The sequence below is a fragment of the Bubalus kerabau genome, chromosome 10 (genome assembly GCF_029407905.1).
Source record: "Bubalus kerabau isolate K-KA32 ecotype Philippines breed swamp buffalo chromosome 10, PCC_UOA_SB_1v2, whole genome shotgun sequence".
NCBI classification, from domain to species: Eukaryota; Metazoa; Chordata; class Mammalia; order Artiodactyla; family Bovidae; genus Bubalus; species Bubalus kerabau.
Genome location: NC_073633.1, coordinates 90,828,756 through 90,854,960, shown reverse-complemented (window position 1 = coordinate 90,854,960; position 26,205 = coordinate 90,828,756). Strand labels below are relative to the sequence as shown.

The 26,205-nt window shown below is 53.9% G+C and overlaps 1 protein-coding gene across 1 annotated transcript in view; it reads left to right on the top strand.

Moving 5' to 3' along the window:
• Nucleotides 1-26,205, top strand: part of LTBP2 (latent transforming growth factor beta binding protein 2) — a 109,591-nt gene that overhangs the window by 57,405 nt on the left and 25,981 nt on the right. The window contains 11 exon segments of the mRNA XM_055538655.1: nucleotides 240-446; nucleotides 1,232-1,518; nucleotides 2,555-2,657; nucleotides 14,880-14,954; nucleotides 18,462-18,584; nucleotides 20,265-20,429; nucleotides 20,688-20,903; nucleotides 21,935-21,954; nucleotides 22,406-22,445; nucleotides 23,364-23,477; nucleotides 25,992-26,120. Coding sequence (XP_055394630.1) covers nucleotides 240-446; nucleotides 1,232-1,518; nucleotides 2,555-2,657; nucleotides 14,880-14,954; nucleotides 18,462-18,584; nucleotides 20,265-20,429; nucleotides 20,688-20,903; nucleotides 21,935-21,954; nucleotides 22,406-22,445; nucleotides 23,364-23,477; nucleotides 25,992-26,120 — 1,479 coding nt within the window.

Here is a 26,205-nt window from a genome sequence, read left to right as displayed (position 1 = left end):
GCCACTCCCCTCACCATCCTCCTGGTCACCGTGGGGCTCAGGAAAGGCAAGGCCTAGTTATTATCCATCCTCCTTCACTCCCAGGCCTCTTGGAAAGTCCCTGCATTTCCGAGGGGACCGGGTTCCGGAAGCCATCAGACTTGGGGGCCCGGTCACCCCCCTCCCCCAACCCCGCTGGCCCACATAGTAGGTGCTGCTGTACGCTTCCGCCGCCAGTCACCCTGAGGTCGGTGTTGTAGATTTTTGCCAGATCCCCTGCCTGAATGGGGGCCGCTGCATCGGCAGGGACGAGTGCTGGTGCCCCGCCAACTCTACCGGGAAGTTCTGCCACCTGCCCGCCCCTAGGCTGGACCAGGAGCCTCCAGAGAGGGGCGCCCGCCACAGGGCCCCGCTGGAGGGCCCCTTGAAGCAGTCCACCTTCACACTGCCTCTCTCCAACCAGCTGGGTGAGTGTGGGGCTGGGGAACCACGTGGGGTGGGTGCTGGCATCCTGATAGAGGAGATGGGAAACTGAGTCTCCAGCACTTCCTTCTCCATCCTCAGGGCCCAGTTTCATTCCTTAAATTTTTCTTTGCCTTTCCTTCTGAGTTCATCAATTTATTTATTTATATATTTTTTGCCCTTACCCTCTACTGGGTGCTATGAGTAAGACAAGAGAGTCTAAGGGTAGGATCCTGACTTTAAGGAACCCATGGGTCCTGGACAGGAGAGGGAAGATGCCTCTATTATTAGGTGCCAAATAAAGGGTACCAAAAAATACAGAATTTTGTAGATCAGGAGAGAGACCCGAGAGTGTTCTGGGAAGGCTGCCTGGAGGAGGTGGACTTCATTTAGGCCTTAAACAATGGGTTGCTTTTGGTTAAGCAGAGGGGAGTGGGAGGGCTTCCAGGGCAGAGGGCCTAGTCTGAACAAAGGCATGGGGTGGGGACCACGCAGGGTTGGTTGGGCTGGAGCCCAAAGGCTGTGCAGGATCGTGGGAGGAGGTGGAATCAGGAAGGTACTTTGGAAGTTGGTAACGAAGGTTCTTCATAGGAAGGTGTGGAATGAAGGAGTCTGCGCTTTGTCCTGTCCTCCCTGAGAAATTCTTCTGGGGTTTGGGTAGAGAGTGAAGAAACGGAGGAGAGATTTGGGGAGACACACAGGGGCCCACCTGGCCTGATAGTGGGCTGATGCCACTCCTTAGAGGGTGGGGCCCTGTGTCCCCACCTCTGACCCCAGCTCCTGTGCCCAGCCTCAGTGAACCCCTCCTTGGTGAAAGTGCACATCCGCCACCCGCCTGAGGCCTCGGTGCAGATCCACCAGGTGGCTCGGGTGCGAGGCGAGGCCGAGGAGGCCCCGGAGGAGAACAGCGTGGAGACCAGGCCCTCGCTTCGGCTCCCTGCTGGCCCCGGCCACAGCCACTGGGACAGCAACCGCATCCCCGCCCGGTCCAGAGAAGCTGCCCGGCTACCTCCCCCAGTGGTGCCCAGGACTCCGGCCCTTCTGGGCCGCTGCTACCTGAGCACTTTAAACGGACAGGTGAGATCACAGCTCCAGCCCCAGCCCCGGGGGCTTTGAGACAGTAACTGCTCCCCGCAGTGCCCCTCCTCCTTCTCTCTCCTGCTTGTTCTTAGAGAATGTGGGAGTCTGCAGGGTCTCCCATTTCCCAGATGGGAAAACTCAGAGCATAAAATTGCCATGAGTGTTGAGAGGTTGGGCAAGCCAACCCGGGCTCCACTGGGTACCTGTCAGTGTCAGGCACATAGAAGAGGACCCAAGAGAGGCCCCCTCTGCAGGGGAATCGGGGTCCTTGGGTCCCAGCAAATCCTGAGCTCTGCTGGAGCTGAGTATAGGACCCGCGGGGCGTGGATAGAGGGGCTGTTAGATCTGGCAAGGAGTTTGGAGAGTTGAGTCACAGAGATGTAAAATCAGCAAATGCAGGTTAAACCCCAAAGCCTTGGGCATGTGAAGATAAAAGACAATTCCCTCTTTCGCTGACGAGATCCACAGTTAGTGATGGGAAATCAAGTGAGCTTTTCTGAGTCCAGGCACCTAAAGATAGGGGCTAAGCCAGACTCAGGATGGTTTTCCCTAGGGTTGCAGTTTGGCATTTCCAGAAACCCCTCCCAAGGTTAGGGAGCTGGAGCAGGTGGGGAGTAGCTCAAGAATAGGATCCTGGGTCCCTGGAGCTTCTCAACTGCAGTGTCGCTGAGCATGGGCCCTGCTCGTGGGAGGTGGTCCTGGTATTCTCTGGAGTTTGATGGAGGAAAGCCCATCCTTCAGGACCCCTGTGTCTTTGGACTGGGGGCATGGATGGGGGGCAGTTTGCAGACCTCACAGAGAAGATCTTGTCTGGGTGTGCCACTGCCACCCCGTCCCCTAAGTTTAGTGTCTGGCAGGGTGGATCTCGGGTTTCTCTACTTCCTTCTGGGACAGCGCCTCCCCTCCCCTCCCTTGGGTGGGGGCATTCTCTGGCAGTATGTGAGGGGTGAACTCATGACTCAGGCTCTCCTGGGACATCTCTGTGTGGGAGAGGGAAGCAGGTGACAAGTGCCCATGGTCCTTTTTTTTCCAGTGTGCCAATCCCCTGCCGGAGCTGACGGCCCAAGAGGACTGCTGCGGCAGTGTGGGGGCCTTCTGGGGGGTGACCTCCTGTGCCCCGTGTCCACCCAGACCAGGTGAGTGCTGGGTGCCAGGCTCCAGGGTTATGAACAAAGCTCTCCCAGGGCCTGGCCTCTGCAGCAGACACCGCCCCCCCCCCAACACACACACCCCGCCCTGCGTCTCCCACCAGGGTCTCAGAGGCCAGGCCCGTAGAAAAGGCTGGTAAACTGGGCAGGCTCTCCAGGTCTGCTTCCAACTGGTGGCAGAAGCTCCTGACAGCTCAGACCTGCAGCCGGGTGCAGCGTGGCCTGCCTGCTCCATCTAATGGCCTGAAAGAGGTTACTGCCTTTCACCAGTTGTTCTCACTTAGATTTTAGGAATCCCATCCCAGGCTGGGCCCCCTGGTATACCCCTCAACCCCTTCCCCAGAGGCCCCAAGGTTTTTGATTTAGAGACTCAATGTTTCCTTCATTCTCTCCTCCTCACCTCCTGCTTCTTACCTCCCAGTCTTTAAATCTTGGGTTGGGTACCTGCCCCAGAATATCCTGGGCCTTGGGGTATGGGAAACTCCGCTTCCGACCCTCTTTCCAATGATGAGAAAGTCTAACGTATTCATTCATTCATTCAGTCAGTCAGTCAGTCAGCAAATACTCACCAGGTGCCTCGTGTACTCTGAGCCCTGAGAATTCAGGAATGCTGCTCTCATAGGCATTGCTCTTAAAGTTGGGAGGCGGGTGACAAGGTTCCTGTGCCTGACTATGGCTCCTGCCCACTCAGCCTGTCTTCCCCTCCCCGCCCCATGCAGGTCTCCCTCCTAGGTCTGGGCCCAGGCCTGGCAGGTATTTCTTTTGCCTGTCAGCAGTCGACTTGGTGAGTCAGATTTGTGGGGGGCCTGGCCCAGAGCCCGAAGGTGGGAGCGGCAGGACTGTTCCTTACTTCAGACTCTCCTGTGGAGCAGTGATCATATTTTCCAGACTAAAAAAAAATGTGGACAGTTTGACAGTGTGATAAACTCTTTGGTGAAGCAGCACAGGGTAGTATTTAGCTTTCAGGCCTGAGTGTCCAACACACGATGGATACCAGTCCCAGCTCTTACCTGCTGAGCTCTCTCTGCCTCGTCTCCGATCTGTGAAGTGGAGACAGGAACAGTGCCAGCCTCATGGGGCCACTGTCAAGAGTCAGTGAGATGGTGCCTGTACCTACCATTAGGGCATTTCATGGTGCAGTTGCTCAGTCATGTCCGACTCTTTGTGACTCCATAGACTGGGGCCTACCAGGCTCCTCTGTCCATGGGATTTTCCAGGCAATAGTACTGGAGTGGATTGCCATTTCCTTCTCCAGGGGATCTTCCTAACCCAGGGCTCGAACCCAGGTCTCCTGCATTGTAGACAGACGCTTTACTGTCTGAGCCACCAGGGAAGTCAAACTGTTAGAAAGTATCCCTCCAAAAAGGGTAAAGGGACTGGCCCCATCGCTTGGTGGGGAAGTGTATGGAACTGCTCAGCATCTCCCCCTGCAGGCCAGAGATGTTTTCACCACTTTTCTTCCTCCTGGTCAGACCCACCCTTGAGACTTCCTCATACCACACTCTATTCAGCCAACACTGATGAAGTACCCACAGTGTGCAGCCCTGACCAAACAGTGAAGAACAGGTAGAAACAGTGCCGCCCCTCTCAAGTGTACAGTCTGGTGGTGGAGCGGGGTTGCAGACAGCAGAGCTGGGGCCATGGATAGCTCCTTAGCACTTTTGTGCAAATGAGTGAAAGGTGCCCCTTCCACATGTTCAAAATAGTCTTTATAATTAGACAAGTGCAGGATGCCAATGATTCTGTCAGATGGCATCCTTCTGTGCAGTGTGCAGCCTGCACATCCGTACACTGTGGGCTAGGAGGTCCTTCCTCAAACTGGTGGATCAGGGAAGGCCTTTGTAGGAGGTGACATCCAGGATGAGATCTAAAGAATTATTAGAGTAAGCCAAAGAGGTGGGGAAGTGCCTAATAACCCAAGAAAATTGCATAGGCCGGCGAGATCAAGCGCATGAGAACATTTCCTGGAGCAGAACACGCCCAGGGCTGAGGCCTCACCCCCTCCCTGCACCAGGTGGTGCCTCCGAACACCACCTCCCTGACTGTGTTCAGCACATCTCAGCAAGCTGGGCACCAGGGTGCAGACCCTGGAATGTTAAGCATTCCCCATACTGAGCAAGAAATTACAAAGACAGGGCAATGTCAACATTTAAAATGTGGTAAAGTGCAGTTGGGCATTGTGGAGAGAAGGGGCAGGACGCTGGGGAACCTTGTTTGTATTGACAGGGTGCCAGACAGCTCCACGCCCGAGCCTGGAGAGCCGGGGTGAGGAGTGTTTCTTTAAGTAGGCAAGACAGGCAAACTACTGTGCAAGACTCAGGAAAAAGAAGGTGAGCGGCTGGGGTGGGTTTGGGAATGGTTGGCAAGACAGGCATGACTCCTGTGTTCTAGAATGTTCTCAGCCCTGGTGGCTTTGCCCCTCTGAACCTCTACTTCTCTTCTGATAAAAACACTACTGTACCCTTCAGGGAAGGGCTTTGTTGCTCCCAACAAGGTAGTCTAATAGAATCAGGGGGTGAGGGAAGTAATAAAGCCAGAAGCTGGGGTGGGGGAGGAGTCACTTGTGAATTCATAGCTTTCCCTAAATCACCTTTGACTCCTGAGGCTGTACAGGATGGTTGAAGAAGGTCCCTGCAGAATGCTGCTATTTGTGACATGGAAAAGGACTGCCTTGATGTCTCAGTTACATGGCTCAGACAAATCTCTTTTCTTCCAAAAAAAAAAAATTCCTCAATGCCTTCTTTCTCAAGGAAGCAGCTCAGGGAGTCAATCGAGGCCAGCCTCTGGTCCCCCCATCCTTTCTCCCTTCACTCTGAGTGGCAGATGCAGCTGACCTGCCAGGACCTGGCCTGAGCCACATCTTCCTGACCCCTGGGCAGTTATCAGAGGTCCTGGCTCAAAAGCTGCGGCCGTGCCCCTACCAGGGTCTGGAGAGCACACAGCCCTCAAAAGCCACTTTGATTGAGGCCACATTTTTGAGTTTTCACCCGAGAAAGACAGACATCTGGGTTGACTGGAAAGTTGGCTGCTGCCCCATCTGGCTTGGCACTGGCCGTGTCAACCCTGAGGCCCCTTTGCTGCGGCAGGCGGGGCTGGCACACGGCGCGCGGCCTGCAGTGGTGGGCCCCAGCTGTTTGCCACGAGACCATCTCTTCATCTGCCTGGCGTGGGATGAGTTCACCTCGGAACCCAGGCCCCTCCCTGTATCTCCAGGGAGAGCGGATTCTCTTGCTCTGCCCCTTCAAGGAATTATACGACTTTCCCTCTGAAAAAGCAATCATAGCTGCCAGTTTCTGAATTTTTACACTATGCTGTGCTTTCACGTGCGTTATCTCACTTCACTGTCATGACCACCTGCAAGCTAAGGATCTTTATCCCCATTTGTTGGGGGAGAAAATGTAGCTCAGAGAGGGCTAAAGAGCTTGTCCAAGGTCACATAGCTAGGACCAAGGAGCTATATTTCAAATCGCACTGTGTCTAATGCTTAACTGATCAGGATCTCCATAATCAGTGAGGTGGGTGAGGGGACTAGTGAAATTCACTCAGTCATGCCCGACTCTTTGCGACCCCATGAACCATACAGTCCATGAAATTCTCCAGGCCAGAATACTGGAGTGGGTAGCCTTTCCCTTCTCTGGGGGATCTTCCTAACCCAGGGATTGAACCCAGGTCTCCCTCATTGCAGGCGGATTCTTTACCAGCCAAGCCACCAGGGAAGCCCAAGAATACTGGAATGGGTAGCCTATCCCTTCTCCAGCAGATCTTCCTGACCCAGGAATAGAACTGGGGTCTCCTGCATTGCAGGCAGATTCTTTACCAACTGAGCTATCAGGGAAGCCCTGGGACTGCCTGATCCGTAATCAGCAAGGGGTGGGGTGGTGGTGTTGGGACTGCCTAAAGACAACACCAGTCAGGATACTAGACCAAGATTTTAGCCAAGAGGGTGCATCCCAGGACTGTATTCCAGGTGTACATGAAAGCCAGCATCCAGCCAGAAGACTGGATTGAACAGACAGGCAAGGCACCAGCCTGGAGCACTGGTCTGAGTTAAGGGCGATGTGTTGAAAAAACATGGGGTGGGGGGAGGAGCAGGTAAGCTTGTGCTGTGTGGTTTGGTGAGGGGGAAGAAACAGATGTATGGAAGTTTCTAGTAGGCAGAGCTCAATTGGAAGCTGAGCAGTAGGGAGAACTTATTAAAAACTGCAGCTGTCTAGCTCTATAGTGGGATGTTTCCAGGAGTCCTCAGCCCCCCACCACGAAGAGTGTGCCTACCAAGAACTAGTGAGTGGAAGGAGTGGGAGAAGAAACTTGATTTTCAAGGGGATGGAGGTTTATGTAGATGTCTGGAAATTGATTTGAAACTCTCAGTAGAAGGAAAGCCTTCGTTTGGGTTGGTTTTGCCATGATCCTTGCCCACAAGGGGTGTTCCGGCTGTCGGTCTGTGATGTCAGCCCCTGGGGAGAATGGGCCTGTGAAGGTGATGTCTGATGGGGCTGGGGCAGAGAATCCTAGTGTGAGTCATGGCAGAATCACCCCATCACGTCCTCCTGTGTGTGTGTGTGTGTGTGTGTGTGTGTTAGTCGCCCAGTCGTGTCCAACTCTGTCCCACCAGGCTCCTCCGGCCATAGAATTCTCCGGGCAAGAATACTGAAGTGTGTATCCATTCCCTTCTCCAGGGAATCGTCCTGACTTAGGGATCGAACCTGGGTCTCCTGCATTGCAGGCGGATTCTTTACCATATGTGCCACCAGGGAAGCCCCTCATCCTCTTTAGATGCTCTTAATTCAGAAGGTGTGATATGAGCCGGGCACCATGCTTGTTCTCCTTTCGTTGCATGCTAACCACACCTCTAGGTGGTGTTACTATCTTCATTTTATAGATGAAACTGGCCCTGAAGCTCCAGGTCTGTGTGACCGCAGCCCCCTAGTTCTAATTGCTCTGTAATCTGCTTCCCCTGCCTCTTGGCTTGAGCATTCGCTGAACTAGAGGACCTGGGCCGGGGGAATAGCTGTGCCGGGGTGGGGCTCCTGTTCCCTGCGACTCTGGGTCAGACGCCCAGTCTCCTGCCCTAAAGAAATGAGATTTTCCGAATTGCAGTTTGTTGGGCTGAAAAAAGTCATGACTCTTTGGCTCAGGGTTGTTCTGAGAGCTTCCAAGGGACTCAGAGCCTCCTGGGAAATGTGTCTCGGCTCATGTTCACACCCTTCCTACCCCCGCAGGGGTGTCACTGACACGTGGCATCTCTGGCCTGGAGAGCCCCAGGGAGCGGTGGGGTCGGGGTGGCTGGTGTGGTACCCATTTGAGCCAGGTGTCTGACCAGACCCCTCCTTACCTCATGGTTCATAGTGACCGAGACACCCATTTTGACTTCAGATTCACCCTGAAGAAGCAGTCAGAGCCCATCTTTGGGTGGGATTTCTGCATCACTGGTAGCAGGGAGGGTGATCCATTAGGACTTCACCACCAGAATAATGGACATTATGATAATAATCAGTATGTGACAAGCCTCACGCTCAGACATTTTCTTGCTTGTTTAGTGTTCACAATAATGCCCTGAGAAAAGAATGGTCATCTTCATTTTACTGATAAGAAAACCAAGGCTCAGAGAGTTACTTGCCCAAGTCTCTCCAGCCAGTAAGGAGCAGCCAGCCAGCTTGTTGTCCTTAAAACTGTGTTGCTGGAAGGGAGGGAGGGAGAGAGGGAAGGAGGGAGGGGGGAGGTCTAGGGGAGCATCTCCAGGGACTGTGCCAGGCCCTGAGCTAGCTTTATTCTGATGTTGATCGTTTCAGTAAAGTTAATCCTCACAACAACCCATAAACTGAGTTTCTATCCCCACTTCTACATGGGAAAAAAATTAAAGCCTTGAGGGAGGTTAAGAAGTGTGCCCCAAGTCACACAGCTAGTCAGAGTGGAGCCAGGAATTAGATGTGAGCCTGCCTGCCCCAGCACCCACACCCTTTCCGCTGCCCCAGGGGAGTCGAAGTTTTCTTTCCAGTTTACCCGCCAGAGTTTGCAAATCAGGACTGAAGCTTCAGCCTGTACATGTGCCCGTGTGTATCGAGCTTAGCCTCGTCCAGTGTGTGTGTGTGTTCTCTGGACCCTCCACATCTCCCTGCTACAACCATCTGTCATCACAGACTGAGATCAGCATGGCTTGTAAACAGCTCCGTAGCCAGACATATGTCTCCCCCCATCTCCTCCCCGAGCTCTGTCAACAGAGTCAGGGCCAAAACTGTCTCCAGCAATTAGTTTGCCCTTGTTGAGGCCTCTTTGGGGATTCCAGCAGCTGAGGGTAAGAATCAGCAGGGCAGGGGCAGGCTGCAGCCAGTGGCCCTTCTGCTTCCTTCTGAGAGCAATGGAGGGTTGGCAGTGAGTGGACAGGGCCCGAGGCCAGGGCCAGAAGACCTGAGCTCCAGGCCCACGTGGCCCAGCTTTCCTGACCAGGAAAGTCACACACATCTGCCCGACCTGCTTCCCAAGCATCTGGGGGTGTTCAGACTCCTTGGACTTCAGGTTGAGTCCAGCTGACCCCTCAGCAGCTGCTTTGGCTTCTCAGGTCAAGGTCCCGACTGCAAGGCCACTCTGCAAGAGCCTCTTTGAAACACCCACGGGAATCCCAGCTCAGCACTCTGTCTTTCCAGATCCACAAGTCCTCTGCTCTCCGACCCTGGTTTTATCTTGATCTGGCTGAGGGGCCACAGGAGGAGTAGAGGGTCTTCACTGTTTCCTTTATCAATTCTATATGATTCTCCTATTGTACGCATTGTGGAGCATTTGCCAAGGATCTGATTAATTCCCCAGCATCTGATGAATTCCTCTGACCTCCTTCAGGATGACTCCACCTTTTTTTCTCATTCATTCTCTTGATCCCTTGTTCTTAAAGAGGAGGAGGTCCCAGGAAGAGTGATACGTCTCCTTCTGGGCAGGTATCACCCTATGGCCTCTGGACCCTAGGAATTCTTGTCCTAGACAACTCCTAAGGCTTGTCATGAATTCATGAATTCATTCATTCATTTGTAGTTAGTAGAGGGATGGTTCAGAATTTGTCTTCTGGAGGCAGATTCATAATCCCAGTTCCATCTACCAGCTGGGTGACCTTGGACATGTGTCTTAACCTCTTTATGCCTCAGTTTGCTCATCTGGGCATTGGGGATAAGATTAGTATCTCCAAGGGCTGTTATGAGGATTAAATAAGTTATTACCTGTAAAGCTTTTATAAAAGGGCCTAGCCCATAGTACAAGATATTTTGCTGTGCTATGTCAGTCATGTCCGACTCTTTGCAACCCCATGGGCTGTAGTCCACCAGGCTCCTCTGTCCATAGGGATTCTCCAGGCAAGAATCCTGGAGCGGGTTGCCATGCCCTCCTCCAGGGGGTCGTCCCAACTCAGGGGTCAAACCCAGGTCTCCCACATTGCAGGCAGTTTCTTTACCGACTAAGCCATCAGGGAAGCCCAAGACTACTGGAGTGGGTAGCCTATCCCTTCTCCAGGGGATCTTCCCGACCCAGGAATTGAACCAGGGTATCCTGCATTGCATGCAGATTCTTTACCAGCTGAGCTACCAGGGAAGCCCACGAGCCTTTTTAATGCTCGCTACTGCATTATTCATTCCATTTTGACTGAGTGCCTGTATTGTTCCGTGTGCTGGGCGTGTTTCCAGAGACATAGCAATGACAGCGAAGGTAAGGTTCCTGTCCTCACAGAGCTTACACTTTGTCAGGGGAGCTTGATAAAGAGCTTACAGTTTATCAGGGGAGATGGACAAGCAAACAGGCAGCCACAGCACGTTTAATCACTATGATGAGGAGGCCTATGTGCGTTGGGAGCACTTGAGAGATGTGCCTGGTGATACCCGCTCTACCCCATCAATGCCAAAATCTCACCCAGAGCTGTGGATGGGTGCTGAGTTCTCATCCTAAGCCAGGGTCTCTCCCTTCCACATGGTCATCTGAACTTTGGTTTTCTTTCCCTCAAAGAGATATAAGCAGATTTTTCTGGATCGGATGCTGTACTTGTCCTTACAGAAGCTAGGAAGGAGCCCCTTATAGATGACATGGCCTCTGTGAGGTGTGAGGAGAGGCACTGAGGGTCCTGCTAAAGTGGGCATTTCACCAGGAACACTGGCTTTGGCATTTCTCTCTAGAAGCCTGCCCCTGCCAAGTGTTGTCCAATCAACGGTTTCTCCTCAGGCCAGTGAGAGGGCAGAGTCCTCTCTGGAGGAAGGCGTTTTACAGGAAAAGCATGTGTTTCCAGACTCACGAGAGAGCCCAGCTGCTCTCAGTTCACACGTTCCCTGGTTCGCAGGGTTTCCTGTGGGTGCCACAGCTGGGTCCACCCTTCCTCTGAGCCCAGCTCTCTGCCACCCCTCTCCTGTTTGTTAAAGAAGCAAAAAGTTTGTGGCATATATGTATACATATGTATATACATATTCGGAGAAGGCAATGGCACCCCACTCCAGTACTCTTGCTTGGAAAATCCCATGGACGGAAGAGCCTGTTAGGCTGCAATCCATGGGGTCGCTAAGAGTCGGACACGACTGAGCGACTTCACTTTCGCTTTTCACTTTCATGCATTGGAGAAGGAAATGGCAACCCACTCCAGTGTTCTTGCCTGGAGAATCCCAGGGACGGGGGAGCCTGGTGGGCTGCCGTCTATGGGGTCTCACAGAGTCGGACACAACTGAAGTGATTTAGCATAGCATAGCATAGCATAAGTATTACAACTTCAATTTACAATCCTTTGTTAAAGTTCTGCCTAATTTCTCCCTCGGGGCACCAGCTTACTGCCCTGGCCTCCTGGCTCCCCGCTTCCTCCTCTCGGGGTGGGGGAAGCACCCTTCACAGCCAGCCAGAAGCTTGGTTGCAACCCTGACTCAGCCCTTTCTGAGCTTCACCGTCCTTCCTAATCTGTTAACTGGGGATAATGACCCCTGCCTCGCGGGGTTATTGTGAGAGACGGGACCATATGCGCCCAAGGGCTCCAGCCTCCGTCGCGCCGTCTAGATGTTCCCGGCCCCCTGGCATCCGCCTCGCGCCATTCCTTCCCACCTTCTGCTCCTCATAAATCAGCTTGCTTTTTGAGTTTCCCCAAACAGCTTCCCCTCGTGCTTTTCCTCCTCCCTGTCCTCAGTTCTTGCCACCAGGCGCCAGGCCAGACACTCACATTTCCCTTCCTCACCCCCATCCATCTTCTCAATGTCGGCAGCGTTTCCAGATCCCTTGCTTATCTCTGCACTGCGGCCTTTTAGGCTGTTTTCCCCCATGTGGATGACGACATGCAAACCCTGGGGAAGACCGTTTGCGGAAAATATGTATAAATATGTATACATATGTAGTTGGTGATGGACAGGGAGGCCTGGCGCTGCGATTCATTGGGTCGCAAAGAGTCGGACACGACTGAGCGACTGAACTGAACTGATACATATTACAACTTCAATTTACAATCCTTTGACCTTAAAAATAAAAAATGAAAATGAAGTTTTACTAATTTACGGCTTCACTTGATCTCTGTGTCAGGCAGTTCCAAGCATCCTCAGGCGAGAGTGAGCCTTCCAGGGAAACACAGCGCCTCCTCATGTTTGTCTTCGGTATCACAACACGGACCGCACGACAGTGTTCCGCTTGTGGGTTTTTTCAGTTAGGTGGTCTGCTGTTAACTAAAGCAACCCTCACCAAATGGAGAAGTGACTCTAAAACATTCTTGCAAAGAAACAGGATTTAAAATAATACGAATAATTGCAATCATTTAAAAATGCAAGGCTAACGATTCTCCTCTGACAGGTCATTAGATATATTCCAAGGTAAAAGTAACAATGGCCTCTCACATGCGACCCAAAATGGACCCCAGGAGTCAGATGATCAAGAAGGTTATATGAAAATACAGCTTATATCTAGCATCATTAATACCAAACCCCACCTTCAGTGTGTAATGTGCCCAGAGATAACAGCTAATGATGAACTAAAATCTATCTTGATTAGAAAAAACATTTTAAAACACCAGGGGACTTCTCTGGTAGTCCAGTGGTTGCAACTTTGAGCTCTCAGTGCAGGGGCATGGGTTTGATCCCTGGTCAGGAAACTAAGATCCCACATACCAAAAACAAAAACAAAAACAACAAGTGAGTGCATACTTTGCTGTACAATTGGATGAAGGTATCTTGGACTGCAAGGAGATCCAACCAGTCCATCCTAAAGGAGATCAGTCCTGGGTGTTCACTGGAAGGACTGATGCTGAAGCTGAAACTCCAATACTTTGGCCACCTCATGCAAAGAGTTGACTCATTGGAAAAGACTCTGATGCTGGGAGGGATTGGGGGCAGGAGGAGAAGGGGATGACAGAGGATGAGATGGCTGGATGGCATCACCGACTCGATGGACATGAGTTTGAATGAACTCCGGGAGTTGGTGATGGACAGGGAGGCCTGGTGTGCTGCAATTCATGGGGTCGCAAAGAGTCGGACACGACTAAGTGACTGAACTGAACTGAACTGAACTGAATAGGTATTCCTAATGCCTCTCTTGGTACTTGCAAGAATCTATTTCAACAATAAATATATGAAGAACTATCTATTGTGTAAGTCACTAAAGGCTGAATCTATATGGAAGATAGAAGAACTATATTCTCAACAATATATGACTTCTTGAATAAAGATAAGATTTACCCAATAACTCTATAATCTCAGTTGATGTTAGGACTGGCAAGGTAATGGAACTGAAGAAGACTGTAATGTCCCCTCACCAGAACCTTCATAGGCAAGCTATTGCCACAAAACAGTCAGAGCTAGGAGAAGATATGTTGCCACAGGAAGTCATCACACTGTTAACTTTATAAAACAAGACATTAGAAGTATGATGATATCTTTACAGAACTTCATGTTGCAATAGTATCTGTAGAATCCCTGTACCCTTCAGAATTAGTGGCTACGACTTGACAAGGAAATTATCAAACTGAAACATGAGTTCTTCTTTTTTTTTTTTAAACAAAAAGATAGATGCTCCACATTTGTTGCCTTTACCTTTGATGACAGGTAGCTGTCAGCAGTATACCATCTGCTAGTGCTTTTGAAGAAAAAAAATATTTAAATAAACACATCTTCAAAGGACTTCTTTGGAGGTTGACATATAAATCTGTCCCTCCAAGGTAGTGGAGATGTTTTCTCTGTTTCTATTAGATGTCAATTGTGGTTTTTTAATGCACACTTCTTTTCTCTCTCTCTTTAAAGTAAAGGGGAATGTTGTGAAATCAAGATAGGAGTTATCAGCACCAAAGTACTGAAAGTTATTGCCTGGTTGGTCCATCTGGACTCAGACTGCTGCCCAGTTTTGTTCACTATAATCTTCAAGCAGGGATGCTTTCCAAGCAAGTCGTGATGGGAGAGAGCGTTTTGAAAATGGATGCTGGAAACAATCCCATCATCGTGTGATTTGTTGCTGTAAATCCACCCATTTGCATACCTGAAAAACTTGAGAACAGGTTTTCTAACTTTTTTGAATTTGTCAGCATAACTAACTGACCTTAGGGAACATGAAACTCTACTAACCAAATGTCAACATGGTTGAAATTGCATCACACAGTTGGTGAGTGTGAATGAATGAGTATCATTGTTTTATAAGCGCAACCAGCAGTGAGCGTCTTCCATCTCTATCTGAGATTCTTTGTCTCAGATAATGCTGTCTATGGCAGCATTAAAATTAAACATCAAAAGAAACCAAACTTAGAACCTGACTGTGAATTGTCATATCCAGATGTTTAAACACTAACAAAATAACTAGTTGTGTAAGATGCAGCCATTAGGAGAAGGTGGGTGATGGACGCAGGGCACCTCTGTACTATCTTTTGCAACTTCCTGCAACTCTATAATTACTTCACAAACAGAAAGTAAAAATTGAATAAAACTTATTCAATCACATGTTTTACAACATTGATATCGTATAATATAAACTGTATCTAAATATTATAACTATATACAAGATATATAATCACTTAGTATCATTTTTAGTCATAGCAAGGTGCACTGAGAGTAGCCTGGTGAGAGCCAGGGAAAGGATTTTGGCCAAGGAGGCACAGCTGCCCAGGGTGATGGCTTGGGGGGCTGAGGCCTCATAGCTGCAGGGTGGGCTGGACATCCAGACTGCGCCCCACTTCCCAGCATGGGTGACAGAGGAGCCCAGGGCCCTCCACTGAGACCTGTCTGTATCTTCACTCCTTAGCCTCCCCGGTGATTGAAAATGGCCAGCTGGAGTGTCCCCAGGGGTACAAGAGACTGAACCTCACTCACTGCGAAGGTAAGGATGACCCGGCCCAGGGCTGGGCTTGGGGAGCCAAGATGACAGAGGTACGATAATGCAGAGAGATGCCCCCCCGTGACAGATGTAGCGGCTGCCGCTGTCTGAGTGGTCTTCGCTGGGCCAGTAAGCCCCAGCTTGGGGCAGGGGGGTTGGGGGGGGTGGCTGCCAGCTTCAGGGCCTAAGGGAGTCAGAAGGTAGTGATGGTACAAGCTGAGCAAGGGCCTGGGAGCCAAACTGTCCCCTCTGCCACTTCTCCCCCGGCCCCCACCCAGATCTAGAGCTGTGTGGTGCAGCAACTCAGGGTGCTCTCCCCGCATATCCACTCCCCTCCTGGGCTGCTCTCCCTGGAACAGGAGGACTTCGGACTCCAGGGTGGGAGATCAAGTCAGTCTGCAAAGATGGGATCTCTGTGGACTTTTCCCAGCAAAGCCCCTCAGCTTCTCAGGCCTCCTTCCTGGAGTGGGGCAGGCACAGGCAGAGTTGGGGCCGGGGAAGGAGACCCTGAAGCACAGTCCCCGGGCCGGGCTGGCCTGGCTGGCAGGCTCTGTGAAGCCAGTGAGGCCTGGATGCTCTGCATTAGAGACCCCCCCCCCCAGAGGGACAAGGCCCAGGGGCACCTCAGGACCAAAGAATGGGAAGGGGGCCGCTCAGCCATGGCTCTGAGCAGGGAGCCCTTGTTGGCGGTGGACCTGGCAAGAGGTATGATGTGAGCTGGGCCTGCCAGCCCCTGGGAGGCTCCTGGGGTTGAGACAGATGCCCTTTGGGGAACTGGACAAATCGCTGTCTGTATGGTTTGCTTTGGGTGAACCCAGATTAGAGGCAGGAGACAGATGGCCTCCTAGGTCCCCTCCCCTGGAGCCTTCTTCAGGAGAGAGGAGTCGGCTATCTCTGCCTGTGGGGATTTCCAGCCCATGGATAAGAACTGGTGCCTGGACCAGGCAAAAGGAGAGGCCTCTGATCCAGCCCAGCCCGGGGGATCTGCCTCCCTCAGGGGCAATGAAGCAAGGACCTCATGGCTAGTGGGTGTGCAGAGAAGTTAGTATTTTTGCCCTTAGAGAATGTAGTGGGGCTGCTCGTATCTAAACCGTCCCCAGTGGCCTCTCTGCCTGGCAGGTCTCCCAGTCTGCAGGATTAAAGGGATTCCCAGGATCTCAGATGGGCTCTCCACCTTCCTTTTGCTGAGCTGCCGAGGGGCCCTCCCCCGGAGACCCTGCCCCTAAAACCTCCTCCTACCCATGTCTGTGGCTGCAATCTCCCTGTCTGGGATGCGACCCCGCATCTCTGCACCTGTAGGAACCGTCCCTATTGTCTCCATCCTTGTCACCTACTTCCGCAGGCTAATCTGGGGGTATTGCTATAAGCTACAGGCTAATCTGGGGGTATTGCTATAAGCTGCATGCATTGCTCTAGGTATTAGTTCACAGTGATGGACGAGACACAGCTGCTGTCCCAGGTGAAGGCAGATGCCGTAACAACTTCACACAATGAGAGAAGTGCTCTCGAGAGGAGGAGGCTCTGGGTGCTTTGGCATCCTTTCCAGAGTGGAAGATCAGGGAAGGCTCCAGGTGATACTGGGCTTCCCTGATAGCTCACTTGGTAAAGAATCTGCCTGTAATGCAGGAGATTTGATTTGATTCCTAGGTTGGGAAGATCCTCTGGAGAAAGGATAGGCTACCCACTCCAGTATTTTTGGGCTTCCCTCGTAGCTCAGCTGGTAAAGAAACTGCCTGCAATGCGGTGATATCTGACCTAGACTTTAAAAACGAGCGTGCTCTGCTGTGTGCTAAGTCTCTTCAGTCGTGTCTGACTCTTTGCAACCTGGTGAACAGTAGCTCTCCAGGTTTCTCTGTCCATGGGATTCTCCGGGCAAGAATACTGGAGTGGATTGCCATTTCCTCCTTCAGTGGATCTGCCTGACCCGGGGATGGAACCTGCATCTCTTGGGTCTCCTGCATTGGCAGGCAGATTCTTTACTACTAGCGCCACCTGGGAAGTAGAGTAGGCTTGGCCAACTAAAAAGGGACATGGGGATTCTAGGCCGAGGGACCAGCATGAGCCAAGAAGCAGTTTGGGCTAGCTGGAGTACCGCCAGTGTATCCACAGGAGATTACACAGGCATCCCAGGGTCTTATCAGAGCCACCGATTCAGCCACAGGCTTTTGGAAAATGGTGGAGAGCCTTGGATACCAGGTGAGAGTTTAGAGGCTCCCTCTAGGAGGTGATGGGGAGCCCAGAAGCTTCTCAAGCAGACGGGAGGCAACTCAGATTTGTGTTTAGATGTCACTCTGTCCGCAGTCTGGAGGCAAACGCATCAGTTCCCTTCTTATCTCTCCCTCCCCCAATAGAACATCCAGCAAGGAGTAGCTCCCCTTGGTGCCCAAGCTGGGTTGTCTTTCAGCATCTTTATTCCTGTGCCCAGTGCCTACTCCCCCAAAAGCCTGTGGGCAAGCAGGTGGCTCTGGGCTGCCAAGTGTTACCTGCAGGTCCCAGAGCTGGGTGCCCATCACAGATCATCCATGTTCACCATCATCAACAAAGGTGCCATCACCAGGAGGGCTTCTGACGTCTTGGAGTGTGAGGGTTGGGATTTCCCCTGCCCTCCTCCCAGTGCCTACCTCCAGCCTCTCACCTCATCTTCCTTGCTGAGGTCTCCCATCCTACAGCTTCTCACTATGGACACGACCCTTGGATCTTGGGTCCAGCAGAGATGCCTCGGGGTCTGTCCAGAAAGACTGAATAGGAGGCACTGGGCACCATTCTCCAGCCTCCAAGCCACCTCTCCCCTTATCTGCTCCTTGTTACTTCCCAGGATGCCACTTACTAGCTGAGTGACTTTGGGCAAGTCACTCCTGGAGCCTCAATTTCCTCACTTGTAAAATGAGGCCATGTGGACCTACTTGATAAAATTGTGAGAAGTAAATAAGATATCATATGCAAGGGCTTCCCAGATGGCACAGTAGTAAACACTCTGCCTGCCAATGCAGGAGACGCGGGTTTGATCCTTGGGTCAGCAAGATCCGCTGGAGTAGGAAATGGCAACCCACTCCAGTATTCTTGCCTGGAGAATCCCAGGGACAGAGGAGCCTGGTGGGTTCCAATCCATGGGGTCACAAAAAGCCAGACACAACTGATCAACTGAGCACGTACACACACACACACACACACACACACACACATCATATGCAAACCAGCTGGTGTGGTCCCTGGCATGCTAGGCACTCAATGAACACTAACATTAACATTATGACCATAATCACCAGTTCCTGGACCCAGTGATTTGCAATGTTTATCTAATTTTATCCCCCTAATGGGACTACATGGTGGTTACTACTATTATCCCCACTTTACAAATGAGAAATTGAGGCCCAGCGAGAGGGATCACACTGAGTAAACAGCTCTCTTATTGCTGTTCTTCTACTTGGAGAATCGTAGCAGAGCTCTGCCTGGGTTCCTCCAAATGGGTGGTGGGGGGCGGGTCCCTGGTCATCTCCCTGCTCCCTGCAGATGTCAACGAGTGCCTGACGCTGGGCCTGTGCGAGGACTCAGAGTGCGTGAACACGAGGGGCAGCTACCTGTGTACCTGCAGACCCGGCCTCCTGCTGGATCCGTCCAGGAGCCGCTGTGTGTGTGAGTGCAGGGAGGGGCCGGGGTGGGGTGCTGGGGGGCGAGATGGGACCCTGGGGGTCCACAGGCCAGCTGAGAGCAAAAATGCCCCTAGACCCCAGGCAGCTTCTCCACCTAGGACTGGGCCCCAACAAACCCCCTCTGCTTCATCCTACTGGGATGGAGACAGTCACTGCTTCTCTTTTGGCTTCAGGCATTTCTTTGAAGGCTTTGCAGTTTGGGATTTTCTACCTCCTCTGTTTCTCTCTCATCATTGCTGTCCCATCTGTTGCCTCATCTGCTCTGGGGGGATGTGCATTGCTGTGATATCTCGCTGAGCTGCGGCTGCCTCTTCCAGCGCCTGAGCCCAGCTGCCTGGGCGCTTTGCTGCAGACCTTTCTTAAAGAGCCTGCCATCCCCAGGGCCTTTCCATAAATCCCGTGGTCCCCGTGTCTGAACGTGCTCTGTGTCCGTGAGCACAGACGTGTCACTAGTCATCTCAGCATCCTGTCTATGTGTGTGCTTGTGTGTACACTCAGGCAGCTGTTTCCAGGGACCTCTGTGGTTTCCAGCTGGGAGAGGCCCAGGCTAGCAGTCGCTTGCCCATGGCCCCCGCCCCCCTCCACCTCCCACCCCTGTTTGCCACTCCCCATGGCAGAACTGACATCACAGCCCAGACCAGGGAGGCCTGACCAGGACTGAATAAAACCAGTCTCAACTGGACTCTGCAAAGTAGCAACTCAGCTCAGGTCGGCCACCCAAGGCTCAACAAAGCTCCCTGTGGCTGGCCAAGCCTTCAGTCTGTGAACTGCCAAGTCCTGGGTCTGGGAGACCACAAGACAAACTGACTCGAGCACCACCCTCACAAGAGGGAGCACCCTTGCAAGGGAGAGACTGGACCCAGCGTCCCCAGTGTCCCCAGAGGAGATAGTAAGAGGAGACAGCAAAGGATGAGGGGATAGAGAGTGGGGAGAACATGTCAGGAAGAGTTCACGGTCACTAATTTATTAATGCTGGAAAGAGACCCTCCAGGCAGGGAGGCAGAGATGGCCCCGGCTGTTATTCTCTAAGCCCAGTGTGGCTCACGTTCACTGCAGTCCACGGGATTTTGATTCATGGATCTAGCCCTCCATCCATCCATCAGCGAGCATTGACTGAGCACCCGCATGAACCAGACACTACCCCAGTTGCCTGGGCTGCGAAGATGGCCAAGGCAGGGCCCCTGTCCTCAAAGCTCCCCACCAGCCCGGTGGTTCTCACCTTGACTCATCCGCCCAGGGAGACCCTGGGGCCCTCAGGGCACACTGCTCCCACATAGGCCCCCCAGGATGGCTTTTGACAACACCGTGGACTGAGAATCTGAGACAAGCAAGCACATCCCTTTCCCTGCTCTCAGCTCTCCCATGTGAGGCTGGGTGTCCAGGCCCCTCAAACAGATAACCTGAGGAGGGGCTGAAGCATCCCTGCAGCCACTCTTCCTCGTGTTCTGTGAGCACTTTCAGGGCCCCAACTTCTAGACCGAGACACAGGCCTGGCCGATCTGAGCCTGCGTAGCCAGCCACTGCACCATCCTCTGCCTCTCTCCTCCCGCTGGCTAACTGCCCACCCTCACCTGCCCCCCATCACCTGCCCCCCCCACCTGCTGACATACCCAGTGACCCAGCCCCTCCTGCCCACCCTCACCTGCCGCTGTGCCCGTTGCAGCGGACAAGGCCGTCTCCATGCAGCAGGGGCTGTGCTACCGGCTGCTGGGGCCCGGCACCTGTGCCCTGCCTTTGGCCCAGCGGATCACCAAGCAGATATGCTGCTGCAGCCGAGTGGGCAAAGCCTGGGGCAGCCTGTGTGAGAAATGCCCCCTGCCTGGCACAGGTAACCCTCTGTTCCCTTCTTGGCCCCAGCCACTGAGCTGCTTCCTCCATGCCAGTGGCCGCTGTCCCCCTACCCTGGACCTAACCTAAGGCCAGAGACCCTGAGTCCTCCTCCCTGACCAATTCCTTAACCCAACCTGGGGCCTCTCCCTTCTTGCTGCCACATTGTCTTGCCCCCCAGGAGGGAGGGAAAGGAGGACCCTGGATTCTTGCAGGAACAGCACCCCCTCAGCTGGTCCTCTGACCCTTGAACTTGCAGAGGCCTTCAGGGAGATCTGCCCTGCGGGCCATGGCTACACCTACTCGAGCTCAGACATCCGCCTGTCCATGAGGAAAGCTGAGGAGGAGGAACTGGCCCGGCCCTCGAGGGAGCACGGCCCGAAGCGCAACGGGACCCTGCCCGGGCCAGCAGAGAGGCAGCCACTGCGGGCGGCCACCGGCACCTGGGTGGAGGCCGAGACCATCCCCGACAAGGGTATCTGGTTTGGGGAGGAGGTCTGAGGGCTTCCCCACCCGCTCAGGTTACAGCACCTCAGAGAGAAGTGGGGTGTTTACCCTGGGCCCATGGCATCCCACCTCAGGGGCATTAGGAAAGGGAGCTGGAAACGCAGCTTGGCCTTGGGAACCTGCTCTCATGGGGTCCTCCTTTGAGAGGAGGCATCCTCCTCTCATGCCTCCTCCTTTGGGGTCAAGAGGTGCCCATGTCCCAGAGAGCTGCTGGTGGGTGCTCCATAGCACCACCCCCCCAACCACCGCTGACCCTGCCTTTCCATCCCCTGCCCCTGTTGCACGGCTTCTGGGGCTGGTGCTGGCATCCTAGGGAATCTAGGGGCTTCAGATCCCCTCCCATGGCCTTAGAGTCAGAGCACTGGCTAGAGCTCAACTGCCTTGGGCCCAGGAGGCGTGGGGGCTGGAAAGATATGGGGCTTGAGGACCCCTGGCAGGTGCCCTGGGAAACCATGCAGAAGGCACACCTGGGCTACTGGTAGCATGGAGTCCAAGGATGCATTAGAACAGGGAGAACTATGTGATGAACAAAGTGCTCTGCAAACCAGGAACAGACTGACAGGGCAGTCAGGCAGAGCCCCAGTCACCATGGTAACTGGGCGCTGGCCAGGAGCAATCCCGCTTCCTAGAACTGTTGCCTTGCCCTGGAGCCTGGAGCAACCCTGCGTGGCTGGGAGGCTTGCAGTGAGGACCAAAAGTGCTGACTGGCCCAGAGCGGCTGGGACGCCTGTCGCCAGGAGCATTCAAGGAAAGCCAGAGGTGTCCTCTCGCCAACTGACCACCTTGTAGGCCCCCCAGCCCGGGGATCCTGGGATCTGGGCTGGCCAGTCCTGGAAGGGTGGCAGGGGCAGGTAAGATGAGTTAGAGCTGTCTCTGCCACCGGGCCTGCTATGGACAAAGTAGGGAGGTCACAGAGTGAACCAGCCCTGGCCGTGGGGGGCGGGAGCAGGCAGCCATACGTGTCCTCCCTGAGCTCACGCTCTCCCCTTTCCTCCCCAGGCGACTCTCAGGCCAGCCAGGTAAGTGAGTCATCCCACCAAGGAGCTGGGCAAATGTGGCAGAGACCGGGACCTGGTAGCCCTGAGGCTGCAGGGCAGTGTCACATGAGGGAGGGAAGGGAGAACGATCCAGTGTACGCAGGATTTTACTAACAGAGAAGCCAAGGTGGGAGAGTTGATCCCAAGACCCACTTGTACCCTGAAAGAAGTAATAATCGCAGCTCTGGTTTTTCCGGCAGCTACAGTGCAAGTTCTGTCATTTGAGAAGGTCAGCGGGGCGGCCCCTTCAGAAAGAGAGCAGGAATGTGTCCTTTAGTCCTGGCTGTTGCTCAGACTTTCGTCACAGCATATGAGGTCTAGAACTGCGTGCTAAGTCACTTCAGTCATGTGACCCCATGGACTGTAGCCCACCAGGCTCCTCCGTCCATGGGATTCTCCAGGCAGTGAGACGCCTTCTCCCGTTTCTGTGCAGGTGACAACCAGTGTTATCCAGCTATCCACCTGGGTCCCAGGTGAGTGCCTCCTCCTAGTGGCGCCCAGGAAACAAAAGGAAGGGAGGAAAGACTTTAACTAGGAGTAGCGATAGTACGCGTGAGCTGATGCCAGAGGCTCGGATCAGGTGAGGTTGCGGGTGATGTCAGAGGTGAACGCTTTTCCTGGGAGCTCTGTACACCTAAGGTGTTAGAAGGTCACTGAAAGACGCTGCTATGCCTTGTGAATACCTCCCCAGCTGCAGCACTCGGTCTGCCCTTCGTGGTGCTGAGACCAAAAGGAACCACAGAGGAATAAAAGAAACCAAAGAGGAAGAGCTGGCTGAAGCGGGGGCAGGTCAGGTCCAGAAGGCTCTGCTCCCAGGCCTGCCTTCCCTCAGGAGATGGTTAGAGCTTTGCAGAGCCCATCAGGAGATGATTAGAGCTCCAAAGAGCCCAGCTGTCTGGCTGGGGACAGGACACTGTTCAGAAGTCAGCTTCAGCTTCCTCTGCTGTGAGGTGGACACGAATGCCTGCCCCGCTGCCTCTTAAGGCAGGTGAGATGTTAGTGTTTGAGGCAGAGCTCTGTAACTCTAAAGTGTTTTGCAAGCAGAAGGAGAAAGCTGAAGTAGGCCTGGGCTTCGGCTTGTCTCCAAGAAGCTAGCAGCGTGGACTAGTGGCTGTTCCCGCAAGCCTCCACCTCCTCCCCTGTGAAGCGGAGGGTGAGACTAGATGCGCTCTTAGAGTCTCTACTGTTTGGAGCCAAGTGGAGTTTCAGGAAACTAGGAGGCAGAGGGGATGACCCGCCCAGGCTCCAGCCCTTGTTCTAGGAGCCTGACGGCAGAGGGGAGGGAAGGGCGCTGCCTGGCATCTCTGGAGGGAATGCTGTCCAGGAGGTAGGAAAGTGGGCAGCCCAGGGGCCAAGGCCCACTTGCATCCCCACCCCTCTTCCCTCCACAGGAGGTGCCCTGGGAACACCAACACCATCAGTGCCTGAACAGGGGATCCCGGAGGCCAGGGAAGAAGCACAAGTGACTGCCCCCACCGATGTGCTGGTGACCCCGGCGCCCTCAGGTATGTGCAGCAGCCCCTCAAGGTGCTCCCGGCTCTCCCCCAAGACGCACAGTGCTCAGTGGAGTCCTGCCGGGGTCAGCACCCCTGGCTGCATCCCACAGAGGGCACGGGGTGCCCCTAGTGACCGGAGGAGTCCTGTCTGGAGCACCAGTCAAGCCAGGCAGGAGAAAGAGAAGGGAGAGTTCGCCTTCTAGGAGAACCCGGGGGGACCCTCTCCAGGAAGGGGCATCCGTGGGGCCTCCAGGATCCCGACTCTTCCAGGCTGTTGACCCCGAGTTGGCTGAGTGCCCTGGTGGCGGGCAGTCTGCTGCCCACGGGGAGGGCCGACTTTCAGGAGGGAAAGTGGTTCTATGTCTAAAGTTGTTTGGCTGCCCAGGAGCTTGTGTCCCCGGCTCTGGCCGCTGCTGCGGTGAGGGGGTGTGGTGCGGGGGAGAGCCCTGGCATACCCACCTTGCTCTGGAATGCACCCTCCTCAAAGCCTCCTTGTCTGGGGACTTGGTTCCAGAGAAGCAGGGACGGTGCTGGCACAGCTGCTCCCTGCTCATGTGTGTGCTCACATGTGTGTGTGTGCTCACGTATGCATGTGTGCTCACGTATGCATATGTGCTCGTGTGTGTGCTCGCGTGTGTGTATGTGCTCACGTGTGTGTATGTGCTCACGTGTGTGTTTGTGTGTGTGCTCATGTAAGTGTATGTGCTCACGTGTGTGCTCATGCATTTGTGCCCACATGTGTGTGTGCTTGTGCTTGTGTGTGCACTCATGTGTGTGTGCTCATGCGTGTGTTCACATATGTGTGTGTGCTCGTGTGTGCACTCACATGTGTATGTGCTCATGTGTGTTATCACACGTGTGTGCTCACATGTACATGTGTGCTCGTGTGTGTCTGCTCACGTGTGTGCTCACATATGTGTGCTCACTTGTGTGCTCATATGTGTGTATGTGCTCACATGTGTGTATGTCCACGTGTGTGCTCACATGTGTACCCCCATGAGTGCCCTCGTCAGGGCCTTGCTGCTTTTAACCTCATAGACTGAGGTCACCTTGGGGTGAGCGGTATTTCCTTCAGCAAAGGGAGAGACCCTGCCGGTTGAGGGAACAGTCCAGAGAGTGATTGGGCTGGGAGTTTGGCCTTCCTAGGCCTGAACCGGGACATCCCTGCTGCCCCCCTCCAGGACCCCTCTTCTCTGGGCTCAGTGCACTGCTCCAGGGAGTGTCCTAGGCCCCCCGCCGCTCAGCAGGCAAGATGAGCTGGGTTCAGGGGCAGAGCTGGGGCGTCAGCTTTGTGAGGACACAACCCCGCACACACACACAGTCCAGAACCTTTCTCCTGGTCCCTTCCCCCCTCGCCATCCCCAGCCTTAACTCTTGGGGAGGACATGTAGCTCCTGGCTAGGGGTCCTCCTGAGCCCCCAGGCTGACACAAATTCGGAGCCAGGCCAGGGGCAGGGTAGCCTCACACATAGGCCAGTGTGGGCATTCAGTTCTGTTCAACCTTGCAAACACTGTGAAGCCCTGTTATGCACTAACACAGACCTGTCCCGGCCCATTCCCTGGGGTCTCCAGGGGTTTCCTCAGTGCTGTGGGGCCAGGCGGGGACCCTGGGTGTGTAGGCTTCGGGCTAAGACTTACCGTGAAAGCCTCTCTCGTTCATTCAGTCATCTGTTCATTCAGCAATGCTTTAAGTGCCGGGTACTTTTCTAGTGTTAAGGACACAGGTTCAAACAAGCTATAATCTCTGCCCTCCATGCAGCCTCAGCCCTGAGTCCTGGCGAGTCTCCAAACTGTTTCTGAATTCAGTATCTGCTTCCACTTTCTACCCCATCACCAGCACCCAGGGCAGGCCTTGTTTAATTCATTTTGGTGGGTTTCTAGGGGCCCCTGTGCTTCCCCTCCCACCCCCATCCATCTGCCACCTTCCTGCCTTTCTGATCAAGGCGTTATATGAGAGATGTAGTCTTCCTGAGATAGCTCTGATTGTACCCCGACTCCCATGACCCTCTTTCTTACCAGCTTGTCTCAGTGTGGAATTCAAGGCCCTGCTTTGCTGGCCCCAGCCCACCTCTACCCTCATCACCTGGCAGTTTTCCCAAGACCCTACTCACCAGATCTGTCTGCCTGTCTGGGAGAAACTGGGCAAGGCAAGGTGTACCAGGGGAGGGAAGCCCTCACTCTGGGTGAGAACTGACCCTGTATTCAGGGTGTGGTCAGCCTGGGGGCCTCAGGGGCGGAAGCCCTTTGCTGGGATGTAGGACACAGGTTACTGGAACCCCTGGGTCTCAGTCAGAAGGATGCGCTACTGCACGCTCCATCCTGGTAGGGCTCGGGTTCCTGGGAAGAGGGGCCGTGCATGGGGTCTTATACAATGCCTTGCTATACGTGGATGTGGTAGGGCCCAGCCAAGGCTGGGGTGAGGCTCCTGTCCTTGCGTGCCCTGCCCCCACCCTCCCCCATCCCAGTCCACTGCCCTCACCCGTCCCCACCCCGCCACAGCCTCAGCTGTGCTGTCTCCCACAGGCATAGACAGATGTGCTGCTGGGGCCACCAACATCTGTGGCCCGGGCACCTGTGTGAACCTCCCGGATGGATACAGATGCATCTGCAGCCCCGGCTACCGGCTGCACCCCAGCCAGGCCTACTGCACAGGTGTCCATGCAGGCGGCCGGGACTCGCTCGGTGGCTGGGGTGGGTGGGGGCAGGGCTGGGGGCCAGTCCAGAGGCCAAGGCAACC